Here is a 17,316-nt window from a genome sequence, read left to right on the forward strand (position 1 = left end):
ATTTGATTTGAAACTGTCTCATTGCTATATGTTTATCAATAAAACTTTGAAAAGAAAAAAAAAAACCACCTTCTCCTGATATCCAGAAAATATCGGTGCAGCTGTGAGGAATGAATAGCGATGACAGTGGTGGCGGCGGCAGCAGCAGCAGCGGCATAACACAGTGACCACCTGCACTGCTGTAGTGGGCCGCACCCCGGAGCCCTTCCCATGCCCTACAAATGCGTCGTTCACGCCTACTTCCTAGCCATCCCCAGGCAGGCTCTGCCACCCTCCTTGTCTAGACCAGGGACTTTTGGTACTGATCACTTCAGTAAATTGTTCGCCCTGGGCTACGAAGCTACCAAGCAGCAGAGCTGGTGTTGGAGCCTGGCCCGTAGGCTCTCAAACCTGCACTCCACCTGCTGTCACTGTGCTGTCTTAGGCTGTGGTCACGTGTACCCCATGGTGGTGTTCAGATTTGTTTTGGTGTGCTGGAAATCGAACGTAGGGTTCTGACTGTGCTAGATCCCCAGCCCTGTTGTTGTTGTTGTCATCATTATTATTTTGAGCCAGGATGTTGCTAAGTGCCCGGGCTGGGCTTGGACTTGCACCCAGATTCCTAGAGTTCTGGGGCTTTAGGCATGTGCCACCACACCCAGCTCTAGCGCCATTGTTTTCAAAGTAACTCAATAAATGCTTATTAAATATTTGTTCAGCCTGCAGCATTGTATGGAATAGTGAAGAGAGAACCATAAACTGAGTAAGGGAGTCCACACCTTAAGGTAATGAGTTACAATCTGAGAAAATAAGACTAGTTTGGAAAGGGCTTTTAGAGCAGATTAGAACAACTGGAATATCTGGAAAGGACTGTGGTAGTGCAAAGAGCTAGAAATTTAGTTCTAAAGTGGGTGGGAAGAATCTTTAGGGGTAGACAGGAGGGACACCCCCAAACTAATGCCAAAGACAGTCGAAGTGGCCATCTTGACTGGAGTGAGAAGGTTATGTTAGGGTGTGGAGCATATTATATTTGAAAACACGTGGAAGCTACTCTTCTAAAGAGAAAGAACATGCCTGTGGCTCCTAGCTATGTTTAGGCCTATCAGGGGCTTAAGAATATTAGCCTATTGGCATGAGAGGCCTAAAATAGCTTATTATGCTACATGTAGTAGATGGGCCTCTCCGATGGGAAAGGCCAAGGCTACTTGGGCTACACTAGCTGCACTACTCAAAGGAAACCGAAAACTTTATTTACTTATTTATTAAATATATGATATTTAAGCTGATGCCTTTGTACTTGGCAAACAGTAAGAATGAATATATATTAATATATTTTTTTCACTTGCTCTTCATCAGAGCTTCCTGGGGTCAGTATCACCCTTGGTGTGCAGAGCAGACCTAGAGAATTTCGTTGTTGAATCATTTATCCAGGACCACGTTTCTCCGGTCTGGGAAGTCTTCTTCCACACAGTAGCTTTTCGTGGTTGGTTATGGAGGTCAATTTGAAAGCAGGCCTTGATGAACCAAGGATCAAAAAGACTTCATGAGCCCACCCCTCTCGCGGAATCGCTGGAGACTTTCCTCTGTGTACTCAGCCACCTCCTGTTCAAATAAGAACATGCTAACATGGAGCACTGCACACGCCAAGGAGCTGCCTTAACCTCCAGGAGATGGTACCTCATAGGCCTGTCCATATCCTACATACTTGCATGGAAAGGTTTCTTCCTTATGTCGCTAAAATCAATTTTTGTCCTCTCTCAGCTGGCTCTTCATCTGCAGAGTGCTGAAAAGTTGTGTTATCACAAAGAAGCACACAAGGCCACACAAAAAACAAAAGTGCTCCTTTATTTTGGCTAAAATTATTGTCAAAGAAATCAAGCAAATAAGTTTTGGCCCAGTTAAACCAAAAGGGAAGGGAGGTGTGGGTGTGGACAGGAGGGGGGGATATTTATACACCCACTGTGACCGCAGCCATCGGCTATGTGGGTCTTAATTATGTCCACTCTGTGTTCCCTCATCTTCTGATTTCTTAAATTCCAAAACTAACCCAGAAAAATATTTTCTGATTTTCCTTCAAAAGCAGCACTATTTGTGCCTGCGCATTCTAAAACTGGCCTGTCTGATTCAAAACCTAAATATAAGCTGACAGAAACCAGCTGCTGACAAATTAAGTTAATAAATTAGATGCCTAAAATACATTGTATTTAAACAAATTAACTAATTAATTTAATTAAATACGTTGTTTTGTATTTGTTTTTTCCTGGACTCTTTCCCCATAGTTGCTAGACCCGATAGACTAGAGCAAGCCTTTGTCTTCACACCAAGCCCTTTTTTGTGCCTTGTTGAACTTCCTAGAGAGCCCTTCCTGGGAATCCTCTCCAGAGCTGTTGCTCCCCCTAGTGGCAGCCTCCAAGCCCTCACTGACCAACCTCACCCGTGGCAACAGTAAGAGACACACACACCACCCCAAAAGAAGGATTGATGCTGTTGTAGATTGTTTGGAAAAGAAAAGGAATATCCAAGTGAGCAACTTTCTGATTACAAAGAGAAAGCGCAACCAGACAATTAAATTTTCTGGTGATCCACAGTACCATGGGGCTGGGGTGTGAATCCAGAGCGAGAAAGCCAATTTCGTAGCCTAAGTCTACCTCCACATAACTGTTCTCTTGAGCTAGAGGCCCCAGTTTTATGAATATAAATCAGTATAATTTACAAATATACAAACCAATTTAAACCTGGTCCCAGATTTTGTTTCAGGACAATAGTTAAGACTTCTGCAAAGGAGAACAGCACAACTTCATTATCTTTGCACGTTCAGTTTGCAGAACAGAAGCCTGTGGATGCCGGCTCTCGTGCCCATGTTCCTTCCTCTCCAACACCAGCGTCCCCTTGCTGATTAAGTCCTTGTGATTTTGCGCCTGTGCAGGGGCTCCCTCCCTTCTCTTCACCAACTCTGCAGAATTCTTTTTCAGGCTTCACATTGGGACAGAAAGCATCACAGCTTAATTTGCAATGCCAGTTCCTGTACGAACCGATGTAGTTACAAAAGCTAACCTATACCCAAGATAAAACAAAAACGTATGGTTCAGGCCCAAGGCTGGGGTCCAGGGGGTGGTAATATCCTGTGCATGAGACCAGGCTGGTACAATATTTCTACTTAAAAAATACATCTGAATATGGATGTGTAGTAAACTCGAGGAGACTGCCCAATACCATGTGCCCCCGACTTCCTCATAATCTCCCCATCTCTTTCCCCTCCCACGTTTAATCCACCATCTGTGACATCCAGTACTGCTAACCAGGGACACCAAAGTATGGCTCAGAAGTTCCCGTGTGCCTAGAGTAACAGTTTCCTCTGAGCAGTTGGAAAACACACTTCAACTGGGTTTTAGCAGTTGATAGACTAGAATGTCGGAAGTGAAGCTTTTTGCCAATGACCATTACTTAAATTGTAAAAAGACCAGAATAAAATTAAGAAAAGCCTGTCTTGGAGCCTCCTGTTGTGGTATTAATAATTCACAAACACTTTCTGAAGGGAAAAGAGAGAAGCTACCAGTTATAGGGAGGCAACTATCCTAATAGGGGACTTGGCAAATTTTAATTTCTGCCCAATCAGCATGCTAAAATTGAATAGCGATCTATGAAGCTCGGTCATCCTAAGTCCTGCTCCTGGGCCCTGCTTTCGTGGTTAAAACACAGTCCTGAAGGTGCCCTGGGGAGCCCTCCTGCCCCCGGTATTGAATGTCTGAGGGCATCGGCTGACCTGACCGGGCCTGCATTTCTTTCTGTCGCTCCAGGATTCTTCTACAGCCGGATGATTCCTTACAGATCCTGGCACCAGTGGAAGCTGACGTGGGCTTCTATACTTGCAATGCCACAAACGCCGCAGGACATGACTCCGTCTCCATTGCCGTCACATTAGCAGGTAAAAAGAAAAAACCCACTCAGTTCTATCACAAACCCTTTGTTGAGTGCATGCGTGCAATGTGCCAAGCAGGCCGAAGTACAGAGGTAAGTGTTGCAGACTCGTCCCGCACAGAGCTTATAATCTATAACGGAGATGAAATTTAAAGTGTGAGACAGAATGAAGTTAGTGCTATAATTGATGATTAAACAATATGCAAATAATTTTTTCCAGCTGGGAGAGCTGAGACTTGTGGTAAGTAGAATTTTGGTAAGCAAAAGGCAGGCCAATGTTCTGGGCAGAAAGAACAACATGAGAACAGGTGGTGTCTGCAGCTGAGGCGCACTGGGCGCTGGGAGCTGTGCTCGTCCACTGGATTCCCCGGCTCGTCCTCCCATTCATGTGTTGCGGGGGGCTCCAAGCTGAACAGGAAGTGGGCGTTCTGCGTCCGTGCTTTGGCGGGCTGTGTTCCCTAGAAAGCCTCTCTGATTCTGCTTCCCTTCAACTGCTGGCTTGAATCCAGCCGCCAACACTTGGCCTGCGCTCAGAGAAGTTCACACAGCATTCTGCACGGGTGATCTGAGAACACGGTAGCTCAGGGCACAGTGTCCCCAAGGCTGTGGTCCCATAGTAATGTGCTTTTATAAACCTCTGCACGTATAGGACAAGTCCATGCCTTTGAGACAGGAAGAGGACTGGGGAGATAGCTCAGTAGAATAGCGCTTGCCTGGCAAGTGCAAGGGCCTGAGTTCAATCCCTGGTTCCAACACACACAAAAATAAATAAATAAAAAATAAACAAAGAAAGTTTTAGAAAAGAAAAAGAAACAGGAAGAGACCTGGGATGCCAGCTGGGTCAGTGCCCTCAAAGGCTGGACAAGCTGAGGTCACATAGCTGCCCAGCTGGTGGTGGGGACAAGAAGGGAACTGAGGCCAGCTAACACCCAGCTCTCTGCCTCATTGATCCTACTAAAATAAGATCCTCTTTCTCAGAGCGAGGCCCCACCGTTTTTGTGCTGGTGTTGCATGTGTTTGTATTTATTCTCTTCAATGGCTGTTCCCTTCCAATGATTCAGTAGATGCTGCAAACACTAACATCACCCCACACTGACCTCATCTGTCCATGCTTGGATTATGTTGTCACACTGTACTCCAGTAACACGTGCTACTCCCGTGGATATCTGCTTAGCAACAGCATTTCTGCCCCTGTGACCCAGGGCTGGTCTGGGAAAGGACCTTTAGCAGGCAGCTTTGCAGGGAAGATGAAAGTAAACAAGGCGAGCTGAGGGGCCCTGGGATAGATTAAAGCGAAGTTATGGATGCCTATTTGTCAGTGGACAAGACATCCACTCTCCTCCTAATGTATTCCAGTTGCAGTCTGTATTCCTGCTTTCTAGAGTCCAGATGCTCAACCCCAACCTCATTAAATCTCTCCCGCCATCCTCCCACCAACCTGCCCTAGCAAGGGCATCGCTGACATCCTCCCGGTTGCTTGCTGATAGTGGCTCTCCCAGGATTAACTCTTCAGCTGCTACTCATTCAGCTTAGGGCTCAGCTCTGCCACAAACTATCCTGTGTCCACCCAAATTTAATAGGATTAATGGAAACCTGCCCAGGATGAACTGAGGCAATTGGAATGCCAGGCTTGTCTTCAACTCTTTAAAGAGGAAACATTGGAAGCTGCCAACAGGTTCAGAGTGAGGAACGAGAAGCAGAGCAGGGAGAGGCAGCGGGGCAGGGGCGGCCGCGGGCTGCTGACTGGCCACAGACTCCACAGCCAGGGCCCAGAGAGCTGGGACGCTCGCTGCGCTTCAGCTGCTGAGATCTGTTGGCGCCACTGGTGATCTGCCCTGGGGACCCTGAAGGAAGGCTCCGCGCGTGTCTGATGTGTGAGAAGGCGTCTGCACCCTTCTCTGAAGTTAGCATCTACACCTGGGCGACGTCTGTGCACAGGGCTGGGGGCTCCTGGGCTGCTGTGAGGGGCGCTCTTGCCAAGCATTCTGAGGCGCAGTGACAAATGCCACCACATATTCTGCTGTGTGTTGTCTGCAGATCCCCAGGAGCACCGATGGATCCGTGACTCCCTGGGAGCCAGTTACTGCAGTTACTTCAGCTGTGTACACCACGATCTTGCTCAGTGGGATATAAGAGTCAGCCAAAATATAATCTAATCTGAGGAGAATGGCTCTTGGGCATTTAAATCTTTCCACTTGTATTGCTCAGTTAGCTGTATGATCTTGAACAAAGTGCGTAACCTCGTTAAGTCTTAGGTCTCATCTATAAGAAACATGAAGTTAGTAGTATTTTACAGGGTTGTACTAAGGTAAAGAAACCTGAAAATATGGAAACACGCTCAACCCAACGCCTCGCGCAGTGCCGATGAACGCTAGGTTCCTTTTCTTTCTCTGGATCTTCTAAAATTAAACGCAGCCTGAAAACAGCTCTTAGATGTGCAAGAGATCAGCCTCTGCGTTAATCGGCTTTTCATCACCATGATCATATAGGAGAGAGACGGCTTTAAGGAGAAAAGGTGGGCTTGCTCTGTGACCTCCCAGCTTCCAGCCCGTGGGCCATGGGCTCCATTCCCGTGGGCATGACGTGAGGCGCAGAAGCTGTTCCCATCTTGGCAGCCCCAAGAAGGTGGGGGGGGGGTGTCCAGAGGCTCGAGCTATGTCCAGGGAGCCGCCCCCAGAATCGGCTCTCTCAGCTAGGTTCTGCTTCCCGCTTCTGTCACCGCCCAATAATGTCGTCGTTGACGATGCCCCAGCGCTCAGGAACCAGGCACTTCTCCGAAGCGCGTGTCACCCAAGCCTTCCACACAGCCTTGGGAAATGGCCAGCCTGCAGGAGTCTGTCTTGTATTTTTCAGTCTGAGTCTTAACACTATTTTTTCAAGTATGGACTTAGTAAATTTGCAGTCAAATCCTCATGATAAAATCTCAATGTTGCTATGTTTTTAAGGCAATTACACTTTCACCTGGGCTTGAGTATAAATGCAGGCTAAAAAGGAGAAAATTTTGATCCTAAGATAATCGAGGGGCCAGCAAGATAGCTCAGCGGCCTAAAGCGCCCGCTTAGGCAAGCGCCAGGGACCGCAGTTCCACCCGCGGCACCACACCCTGCACCAGCCCCAGCCCCAGGGCAGGCTGAGCCAGCCAGAAAAAAAAAAAAAAAAAAGATAACCCAGCATCCCGTGATTTCGTAAGAAAAGTCCGGAGCGCAGTCCTGCGGCTGTGCCTGCCTGAGCCCGTTGCGAGAATCTGATCTGCAGCAGTGGCGCGCAGGCGTCACCTGGCCCGCGGCCGCAACCTGAGTGTGAGCTCGGAATCCAGCTCTTCCCAGCTGAGCTGCGGAGCTGGCCGCTTCTCCAAACTTGCTGCTTTCACGCCTCTCCTGTGAAGTGGCGGCGACAACCCGAAGACGGAATGGATTCATCGCGGAACGCTTATAAGCGGGCCTGGCGCTCAGCAAGCACTCGGGATTGGTTACTGCTGTTGTTCCTCTAGTAGGGAGACTAGCACGGAAAACTGGGGGCGGCTTGCTCTACCACGGGAGACCCCTCCTCAGCCACCGAATGCGCACCGCCCTCCTTTCTCTCCCAGACTTGGTGGCAGCTGGAGCCCGCAGGACAGTGGATGGGGCACCGGGGTCCGGCCAGAGCGGCAGCCTGGAATGGACGGGAGGCGCTTCTCGAGCAAGCCCTTGCCCTGGAGTCCCTGGGCTCGCGTGCCGCCCTTCCCGCCTCTCGGATTCCTGCTTGCTCTCTACACATTTTTTCTTGGGGTGTGAAAGCACTGTTTAGTTTCAGGCACAGTGATTGCAGCAAAGTGGCCCTCCCTGCCCCGCCCCGCCCCGCCCCGCCCCGGCCCAGCCTGCCCTGCCCTGCTTGGGCCTACAGAACGTTGTCTTCACGGCCTTTTTCTTCCCTCCAGATTCGTCCATATGTGTTCATTTTATCTGTATCTTGTAAAGCCTCAGAAATGTGCACTCCCTGCAGCTGTCTCAGCTTGCGCACGCCTGGGTGCCCTTCTGCCTCTCGGGCAGCCCAAGAACCCGGCAGCGCAGCCGTGTAGGCCTGAGCCGCGCACTTCCCCTCTCCGTGGTTGCTTAGCCGAATGCCTGTTTCACTGCTCGGAGCAGAGATTGGAGAGGCTGAGGTGGAAAGAGGACGAAGGGAGAAATTTTTGCACTTTTTTTTTTTTTTTCCGGAACCGGGGATTGAACTCAGGGCCCTGCACTTGCCAGGGAAGCGCTTATTCCACTGAGCCATCTCCCTGGCCCCAAAGGGAGAAATTTTTAACAGTGTCGCCAGAATGCCACAGGCCTAGCCTTTGAGTACTGCTCACGTTTTAGACAGGATTCCCAGGACTGGATGAAGAGCAGGTTTCGTGGACAGAGATGAGAGGAGGGATGGGGCAGCCCTCGGCGCAAAGTCAGCTGCAGCGACCCCGAACCCAGTGACGTGGGCAGAGCTCGGAAGGAAAGCAGTAGTTTCCAGACAAACTGCTTCTGTCTGGACGAGCGGCCAGTGCAGGTGCAGGCGCTCGCGGTGTGGACCCCGGCGAGGTCAGAGCCACGGGAGCATGCGCGGTTGCCATTGATTTGATACAGTCACGAAGGGTTATGGAAAGCCTGGCCGGCCTCATCAGTGGAAAACGAGAAGGTGAGGGCTGAGGGACGGGGTCTTCCACTGAAAGGACACAGATAAGCCCGTCGGATTTGTCACAGGAGAGGAGAGACAGAAAACGTCTCCCTTTCCTGGTGTGCTTCTGTCATGTTTTGTGAGCCTAAGAGCTGACGCGTGTTGTGTCAACTAAAGAGGCTAGAGAACTTCACTGGGAAAGTCATAATAAAAGGCAGAGGGTACATACGTATATTTTCTCTGCTCTTCCTCATCATAATGTAGAACTATAATAAAAGATGAGCCATTTTGTAAGATTCTCAAAATGCAAGTCATTCTGAAGTGACGTCTCTGAGTCCTTCATCTCCTAGCCCTGCTGTCTGCAGCAGAGCTTTGTCCGCAGTGAGCTCCCCTGGGAGGGTCTTGTCAACAGGGCAAAGGCTGGGAAAGGGCATTGCTCTCATGCACTGTGGAAGGGCGACGGATCCAACTGTCCCAGTAATCCTCAGGGCCCTGTGGTGGTAGCCACTGCCAGGTTCCAGCGACATGGGGCCGTCCTTGCTCCCCAGAACACCAACTCGTCAAAGTCCTTGCCCTCCTTAAGCACTGACATGTAAAATGCTCAGCAGAGACCCCCAGGATATCTAGAACATACATAAAGTAGAGCACAGCAGGACATCAAGCTTACTTACTTCTCTGACTCAAGGAAACAAAAGGGTCTGAGTGGTCTCGGCAAGTCCATCTTGGTCTCAGAAAAACTCTACATCTATCCAGTGAGACGCAGGGAGGGTGTGTGCTGTCCCAGCTCGAGGACAGCTCCAGGAGCAGCTGCAGTGCCAGGTGGCAGAGCAGTTCTGAGGTGCCTCGCCTGGAGCTCTGCAGGGGACGTGCAGAGGGCATTGTGACAGAAGCTCAGCGCCTCGCTCTGCGGGATGATCGTGTGCAGCTGATGGTTAGAGGTGGTGGGCGCCCTGCAGCGGGCCCACTGGAAGCAGATATCGTAGCCCTGAGGAGGACAGCAGTGCCACCCAGGGCAGAGAGGCATGCAGCAAGCCTGGGGGTGCTCAGCAAGGGCCAGCCCTGCTTGTGTCCTAGGCTCCTGGGGCAGCGGCGTAACATTCAGGCCAGAGATCCATCAGCTAAGTGGGGTCTCGGGGGACCAGAGTTCCAGCCCTTCCTCATTGTTGTGCTAGGCAACTGGTAGTCACAGTCTTGACGCTGACCAAAGGACAAAGCCAATTACTACTTCTTTTTCAACTTTATTGAGATGTAACTTACTTTAAAAATCCATTGTGGGAGTACAACTCAGAGATTTGCTGAGGAAATTTACATAGTTTTGTAAGCATTATGACAATCATTTTTAATTTTTTTAACTGCTTGCACAAGCCACAGCTCATGCAGGGCACCTCTGCTCACACAAGAAGGTGGACGTCTGTCTGTCAGCATGCTACCGCAGAGCCCATCCTCACTACTGCAGGGATGAGCCCCGCCTCTCCTAAGCATGGTGCTGGGCAGTGCATATAAGCGGAATCATGCAGTATGTGGTCTTTCGATACTGACTTCTTCCCCCCAGATGTTTTTAAAGCTGATCTATGTTGTAGCGTGTATGCTGTATTCCTTTTAGAGCTACATGATCCATTTTATGGAATATTCTTTTTACTATAAAATAATATTCCATTTATTTTACCAGATAAAATACCTTTTATTCACCTGTTCATCAAATGATAGATATTTGGGTTTCTGCATTTTATTGTTGTGAGTAATGTTGTTATAGACTCAAGCACAGGTTTTTATGTGGGTGTATGTTTTATTTCTCCTGGAAACCCAGACTCCAGAGAGGCATTGCTCAATTACGTGGCTCATTTATGTTTCTAGGAGCTGCTGTCCATGCTCCAAGCGGCTGCAGCATGGCTCGTGTCCTCCAGCGCTGAGGCTTCCAGCTGGCCCGATCCTCCACCACTTGTGATTGTCTGTCGTTTTCATTGCAGGCATCTGCATGAGTGATGCCCCGTCTTGTAGCTTGCACTCCCACAAAGACAGTGTTCTCCTGTATCTTCACGTGCTTTTCAGTCTTCTGTGCCTCTTCTTTCTTACAGCAGTGACTCTGGTGGTATAGACAGTGTGTATGGTCTGTGGACTGTTTCTGTTATTTCTAACAAGTTGCCGTGTGCAGGAGACCAGTTCAGCAAGAATCAAACGTTGATGGGATGTGTTTCTTCCTAAAGATTCTAGAAGAGATTTCCTTCTTTCTGAAGAGATTTCCTGCTCTTTCGGGTTGTTGCCAGACCCTGGTTCCCCATGGCCTGGGTGGCGATCCCCATTTTCTTGCTGGCTGTAAAAGTCTGTCTTATCTTCTTGAAGCCCCAGCAATCTCCGGGCTTGGCTCCCTTCCCTGCATCTTCAAAGCCCACGGTGACAGATTGAAGCCTCCTCATCTTGTTTCTCTAACAAATTTGATGTCCTCCTCCTTTGATTATAAGAGCTCTTGTCATTAGGCTGAGTTCACAGTGATGGTGAACCTTCTAGAACTTTCAGTGATACAGCCCATTGTGGCAGAAGTGCCCTACATGCCCCACCACTGACTGGGAGGACCTCCCTACTTTGATCAGCAACCTTAACCTTCAGGAGATTGCACTCCAAAACATTATAGCAGAGAGCTGGGGAGATAGCTCAGCAGTCCAAATGCCTTCCTGGAAAGCGTAAGGACCCGGGTTCGATCCCCAGTACCGCATGCAGTGCCAGCCCCAGAACACCTGGCACACCATGCCGGCCTCCGAAACTGGGCGTGGTGTTGCGCACCTATAATCCTAGCACTGAGGAGGCTGAGATAAGAGGATCCCTCTGAGTCTGAGCTGCACAGTGAGACCATGCAGTCACATTAAAATGAAATCCAGGGGCCGGGGAGATGGCTCAGTGGAATAAGTGCTTCCCAGGCAAGCACAAGGGCCTGAGTTCAATCCCTGGTTCCGCAAAAAAAAAAAAAAAAAAAAAAAAAAAAAATGAAATCCAGCAGAGGTAGCCTGTATTCAAGACAAACATTCTTTAACTAGGTTGTGCTGAAATGTGAAAAAAAAATTAAATTACACATTTTCATTTATTCAAATAATACATGATCTTAATTTTTTAGTCACAACTTAGTAATTATTTTCAAACAATATGAAAATATTTACCAGAGTTCACGGTATCTCTCATGGACAGTACACTAACAAGTACTTCATGCTCTCACAAAAACGTGTTACAACCAGACTGACAGCTTCAACGTTATGGTTCAACAAAGTGACACACGGGTGCACCTTGTGCAGACACTGAGCCCGTGCATCTGACGTGTGCGGCAACGCGGAAGAGTCTGCTCGTGTCCCTCAGCTCAGCCGTGACCTCCAAGGGTAAGCCGCTTTCAACCTGGATTTCCTTGTGTGGTGGCACAAACTCCAGGGATCCGAAGCAGACGTGCCGCGAGGCTGGCATCTGCGATCCCACCCTGACTGAGAGATGCTGCTCACTCTTATCTCACTGCTGTGAAAGCAAAAAAGCAAGAGCAGCGTTGGCAGGCCTTTCGGCTTTTCTAAGGCCGGACTAAAAATGTTCTCTAAACAGCACACACTTTTTGAAAGCTCTGCTCACTTATCACTAAGCCAAACCAATTCAGATGTCTAAAACTTCGCTTGGGACTACACATGTGTGTCCCCTGAACATGAGGTGGTGGCTACCTGGAGCCACTAGCTAAGCCTACCACCTCCCGTAGCCACTTACTTACCTCACTTTCCAGGGACAGGGTACTACAAAGATATCGTCTCCATCTATTTCATTAGATTCTGCTGACTAAAGCCATACAGCTCTTTGGAGATAACCATTTGTTCTTTACTATTACTAATAAAGGAAGCTGATTCTAATCATGGCAGAAGTTAGACCCTGGGGAAAGTATCTGCCTCATTACCAAATCTAGAAGCAGATTCAAAATGGTTAACCTGCTTCCTGATTGTAAACAAAGAGTTAAATAAATGCATCTTGGATCTCTTTTAGGCCTGAAAGTTCTATGAATCTCTTACATATAAATAAAGGGCAAGAAGATTACTTACCATTAGCAGCTACAAACTCCCCTTGCCTGAAATTCCAACATTGAAAATTGATTCCACACACATTTGGGGATAGGAGACTGGTGGCAGAGAAGAAGTCTTTAAAAAAAAAATCATGTATGCGAGGAAAAGTCTTCTAAGGACACAGGATAAACAGATTTGGGTGAAAGCAAATGCTGACTCGGGAGGTGGAAACTGGAGGTGAGGGAGATCCCAGAAAGACAGCAGGGTAGTGGGAATTTCTGAGCTATAAAATGTGAATAGCATTTAGAAGGAGAGTCAGACTCAGAAATAGTGGATTTTAATATGAACATTAAATATGACAGAGCAACTCTCGCTGACCTTCTGGGTGGGCTCTGTGCTCACCTGCCGCAGGGCGCCCAAAGCTCGCCGCCGCAGCCACCATTACCTTCTTGACCTTTCTCTCGGACTGCGATCTGGGTGGCTGTGGACGTCACCACTGTTGTCTTGAATAGGCCAGGAGTGTTGCCAGGGAGCCACCCTGCCACACGTGGTTCCACGGCTTCTCTGAAAATGAGGGTGCCTTGGGGTCTCCAGCAAGGACATCTGCGTGGGGCCAGTAAGCTCTCTGCATCTTTCCAGAGAGTGACACCAGTCAGAGCAAAGCCACTGTATTTAAATCACTTTTTTCTAATTATACTGACACCCAGAATTCTTCAAAATGGAGGCAGTTGAGGTCCTTTTCAGCAAATGTGTCCCCTCTCCTCTTTCTTCTTCCTTGTGGGGAAACTTTCCCTACTGGTTTTCTTAAGTTCCCAGCACGGCCCCGCAGTCTTCTCCCTGGCATAGCGGACATGTGCTAACGAAAGCTACCATTTGTTTAAGCCTCGCCCTGTGCTAAGGCATTGCTGACAGCTCTGTGAGCGTTGTTCTACTTAGAGACTTCAGGATCGCGAACCACCCTGGCACTGGCATGCTTCCTGGTGGCCTCCAACTCCTTGACAAGACCTTGCTTCTACCATTGTTGATTTTTCCCTATATTGCCTCTCTCCTAGGGAAAGAATGTACACGCACACTTCCTAACCCCGGTCATCTGCACTGGACAGTCAAAGTCTAAATCTTTGAAGAGTAATTCATTTTTGATAGTAAATGATAAGAGAAAATCGATTTCAAATGACATTCATGAGCTGTGATGTTAGACTCAAAAGGCGATGCAGCAATTTACTCATTCAGCGAGTCAGCGTCTATTAGGACATGCTAACTGCAGTAGCAAATCCACACCTATCTGTCCATATAAGATAGTGTGTGTGTGCAGGGCTTACAGAAAAGTCTCAAAGGGTTGCACAAGAGTTGTAGTTTGGGACAAGAAGTGGCACGCTTGACTTCTGTCCCTACTGCATGTGTTATAACTCTGTTCTGTGCACAGACCTAAGTGCAAAGGGCCTAAAAGCTGATCTAGCTGTGTACCCAGAAGTGAGAGGAAAGGGCTTTGGCTTAGACATCGAGTATTTCTAAGTTTCTGTTCTTGCAGGCCTGCGCCACAGCCCTAACAAAAATGTGATTGCAGTGTTCTTTACCCTTGGCTTACCTCAAAAAACAAACTTTGCCTCTCCTCTGGCTCCTCTCTTGGTCGCCGTTAGACTGGGCAATGAGACTTGTCGAGTGCCTGTGTTTGGGTTCTCAGCCCAGTGGGTTTTGCTTGTACCTGGAGCAGCACGTGATGGAAGGAGGCCCCCACAGGGCCCGGCACAGGCACACCACTGTGCTCCTGGGCCTTCGCTCCTGGGCTGGGCAGCCATCTCCAGAGGGATTCATTCTTCGGGAGCAAAGCCCACCCTGTTCGTGCAGATACCTTTGTCTCACAGGGCTCACGGAGTCACGCTTCTTCCTGGGTAGTTTTTACATCCATAGAAGCAGACTTACAAGGTTGAGCTGCCTCCACTTTGTCCCTTGCTCAGGGGCCACCCTTGCAGGCAGGAGCCCCTGCATCTTCTCGCGTGTTACTTCTAACAGGACTTCAACCCGTAGACTGAGGCGTGCGGTGCCGTCGCAGGACCTGAGCAAGCATGGTTGAACGTTTCAGCCTCGCCTGGTGCCTGGCCCACATAGAAGGAACGCATTCCTCGTATTAGAGCTGACAAATTAAAGTGCTTGTCTTCACCTCTATTTTTCCTAAATTTATAGAGCTATGAAAGGCAGCCTAATCTGTCTTGTACCTGGTTCACATTAAATTATAAATGCAAGTAATTTCACAGATTAAATAAAAGAATAATAAGTAATCCTACCAGTCTCCATAAATTATCACCCATCTAATCTATAACTGAAGTCAACTTGATAAAACTAAATGGCTCCTTGGACACATGCGTGGCACTGCCAGCTTCTCATGCGGGGCCAGGGAGGTGGCCTCACTTACCCCGACTTTCTCTGCTTCACCTGTCCTGAAAGCTTTCCGATACAGTGTGCCAGGCACACTTCTTAGCACTGTCTTAGCAGAAGCCTGTAATTATTTCATTTATTCTCTCTATATTTTCTTCTTAGTTACATTCTATAAACTAGTATTCATTCAACTGGTTGATGTATTTTAGTTGACCATAAAATTCAGAGCCACAGCTTCAAAAATTCTACTAGAAAACTAGTCATGTCACCAAAGCACTTTCTTGGCAGGAAGCAGAGGAACCAGTTTATCGAACATAAGAGCAGTGTACTGAATACTGAACTTAAATATACGTCAGCCACCCAGGAGCCTCTTTGAAATAGAAATTAGGCTGTCGTCCTCCGCCGATCAGTCTTGATTGTCAACCTGACTGGACTGAGAGACTCTTGGGTGCGTGGCCCACCCGCGGGCAGCCCCCTGGTGTTCCCATCTGGATGCACTGCTAGGAGGGGCACTTCGGGGCACATCTGCCCTCTTGCCCTCCTGCGGTGCTCTGCGCCCCCACGAAGTGGCCCTGCTCTGACAAGCCCCTCTGCCATGAGGTTTCTGTTTTGGAGCCAGCCGGAGAACCTTGGAAAGTCAGGAGCAGAACGAGCTCTCCCTGAAGTTCTGTGAGTCGGGCAGTTTGTCCCCCCACCAAGAAGCCTGCCCAAGTCTGACATTCAGATTTAGTACATCGAGAGTGAATTACGCGTGTGTGTGTGTGTGTGTGTGTGTGTGTGTGTATTTTTCTAATAACTGTGAGATGGTCAGTTGATTAAGACACACCATTTTCCTTGTAAGTTTTGGCTGATTATAAGTACTTGAGTAACTTCATCCTCTGACTTGGCAGTGGCTCATGCAGGCCTAGGACTGGCCGTGCTAACAGCCGCTCTTCTACAGACAGGAAAGGGGGCCATTACTTTTCAGCAAGAGTGCAACATAATTAATTAAGGGCTGAATTTCATTCAGTGACATTTGAATTTTATAGCTCTACACTTGCAGCTATAAAAACCACCTTTATTATTAAATTCCTGCCGGAAAAATAACTTGGTAATTGTGAGGCCAAAACCACTGCCCCAACCTCATTTCCCCATTGGCGCAGTTGTTTTTGTACCAGTGAGGCAACTCGTGTGCTAGACTAGGACAGGTTATGTTTTAACAAGGGCCCTGAGGATTCTGAGGCAGCCAGGCTGCAGACAGGGATTTGGGGTCCCTGTAACAAGCACAGAACTCCAGGTCAAAGACCTGGTGTTCCATTCAGCCTTATTACGACCTCCCAGTTCTGTGGTGGTAGAAACACCATGGAGCCCTTCTGACCTGAAGTTCTTTGTCTGGACAAAATATAGTCATGCTTCACCTGTCTGCCTCTCTTTGGGATTGAAAACAGTTCAGATAATGCACACAGCACACTATGCAGACGTGTTCCTATGTAATACATATTTATTAAGGGCCTACTACGTTCCAGGACTAGGTGGCAAGAATAAAGAAAAGAACAGGAGAGATGTGGTCCTGGCTTCTGTGGAGAATGTATGGCACAGCACAGCGGGGGAAGGGGCTACAGGGAAAGCAATAACACACGTGCTGAGCAGGTAGCCTATGACAAAACTGCCCATGAGATGCATAATACCTCGCTGTGCAGTGAGGAGCTGTGTGCTTCAGGTGGAGGAGGTAAGAAGCCTCGTGGGGTGACCCTATTTGCAGAGACCTTAATGACCAGAGGGTGATAATCATGTGGACCTCTGCGGATAGAAGATTTGGGAACAGATGACCCAGTGCTGCTGGCTTGCAGGAAGGAAGGAGGACAGTGTGCTGGGTCGCCGTGCTTGATGCCAAGTGTGGCCTCAGTGAGGGCCTTGCTGGGGAAGGGGAGCCCAGCTGTGAAGACAAGCCAGAGGCTTTGTCCAGCTTGTGCTGAAAAGAGACATTCAGCAGAAAATCCAGGTGATCGAAGTCATGTTTTAGGAAAATCACTCTGGCTGTCTTAAGAGACTGTAGTAAGGCAAGAGTGGAAGCAAGGAGACCAGTTGGGCTGTGCCGCCGGCCGGCTGGAGCTGGGCGTGGCATGAGATCAGAGCGCAGTCAGAGTTCGGGTGGATTGGAACCAGAGCTGAGTGGCTTCTTAAAGGTGAGAGAGTGCAGTAGGGTGCGCTGCTGGCTCAGCGATATAGCGGGTGCTGCCTCCGCCCCACCTTGCATTTACCGTGCAAAGAGTGCAGCAGGGAATACGCATCTTCACGTCAGGTTATACACGATCTTAAATGAGTGAAATATAGTGAAATGAGGGGAAAGAGCAGACATGCAAAGCTGGCCTGCGTGTGCACGCAGGTGGGATTCGCAGGCGCTCAGGCAAGTTTCCGCTCTTCC

General features: G+C 48.7%; 1 protein-coding gene across 1 annotated transcript in view; it reads left to right on the forward strand.

The window, feature by feature from the left end:
* The window catches only part of Adamtsl1 (ADAMTS like 1), a 996,797-nt gene that overhangs the window by 904,878 nt on the left and 74,603 nt on the right, over positions 1 to 17,316 (forward strand). Inside the window, exon 21 of the mRNA XM_023715857.1 lies at positions 3,777 to 3,904. Within this exon, the coding sequence (XP_023571625.1) occupies positions 3,777 to 3,904 (128 nt within the window). The remainder of the gene's footprint in view (positions 1 to 3,776; positions 3,905 to 17,316) is intronic.

This window comes from Octodon degus, unplaced genomic scaffold (genome assembly GCF_000260255.1).
Source record: "Octodon degus isolate 3935 unplaced genomic scaffold, OctDeg1.0 scaffold00044, whole genome shotgun sequence".
Classification (NCBI taxonomy): Eukaryota; Metazoa; Chordata; class Mammalia; order Rodentia; family Octodontidae; genus Octodon; species Octodon degus.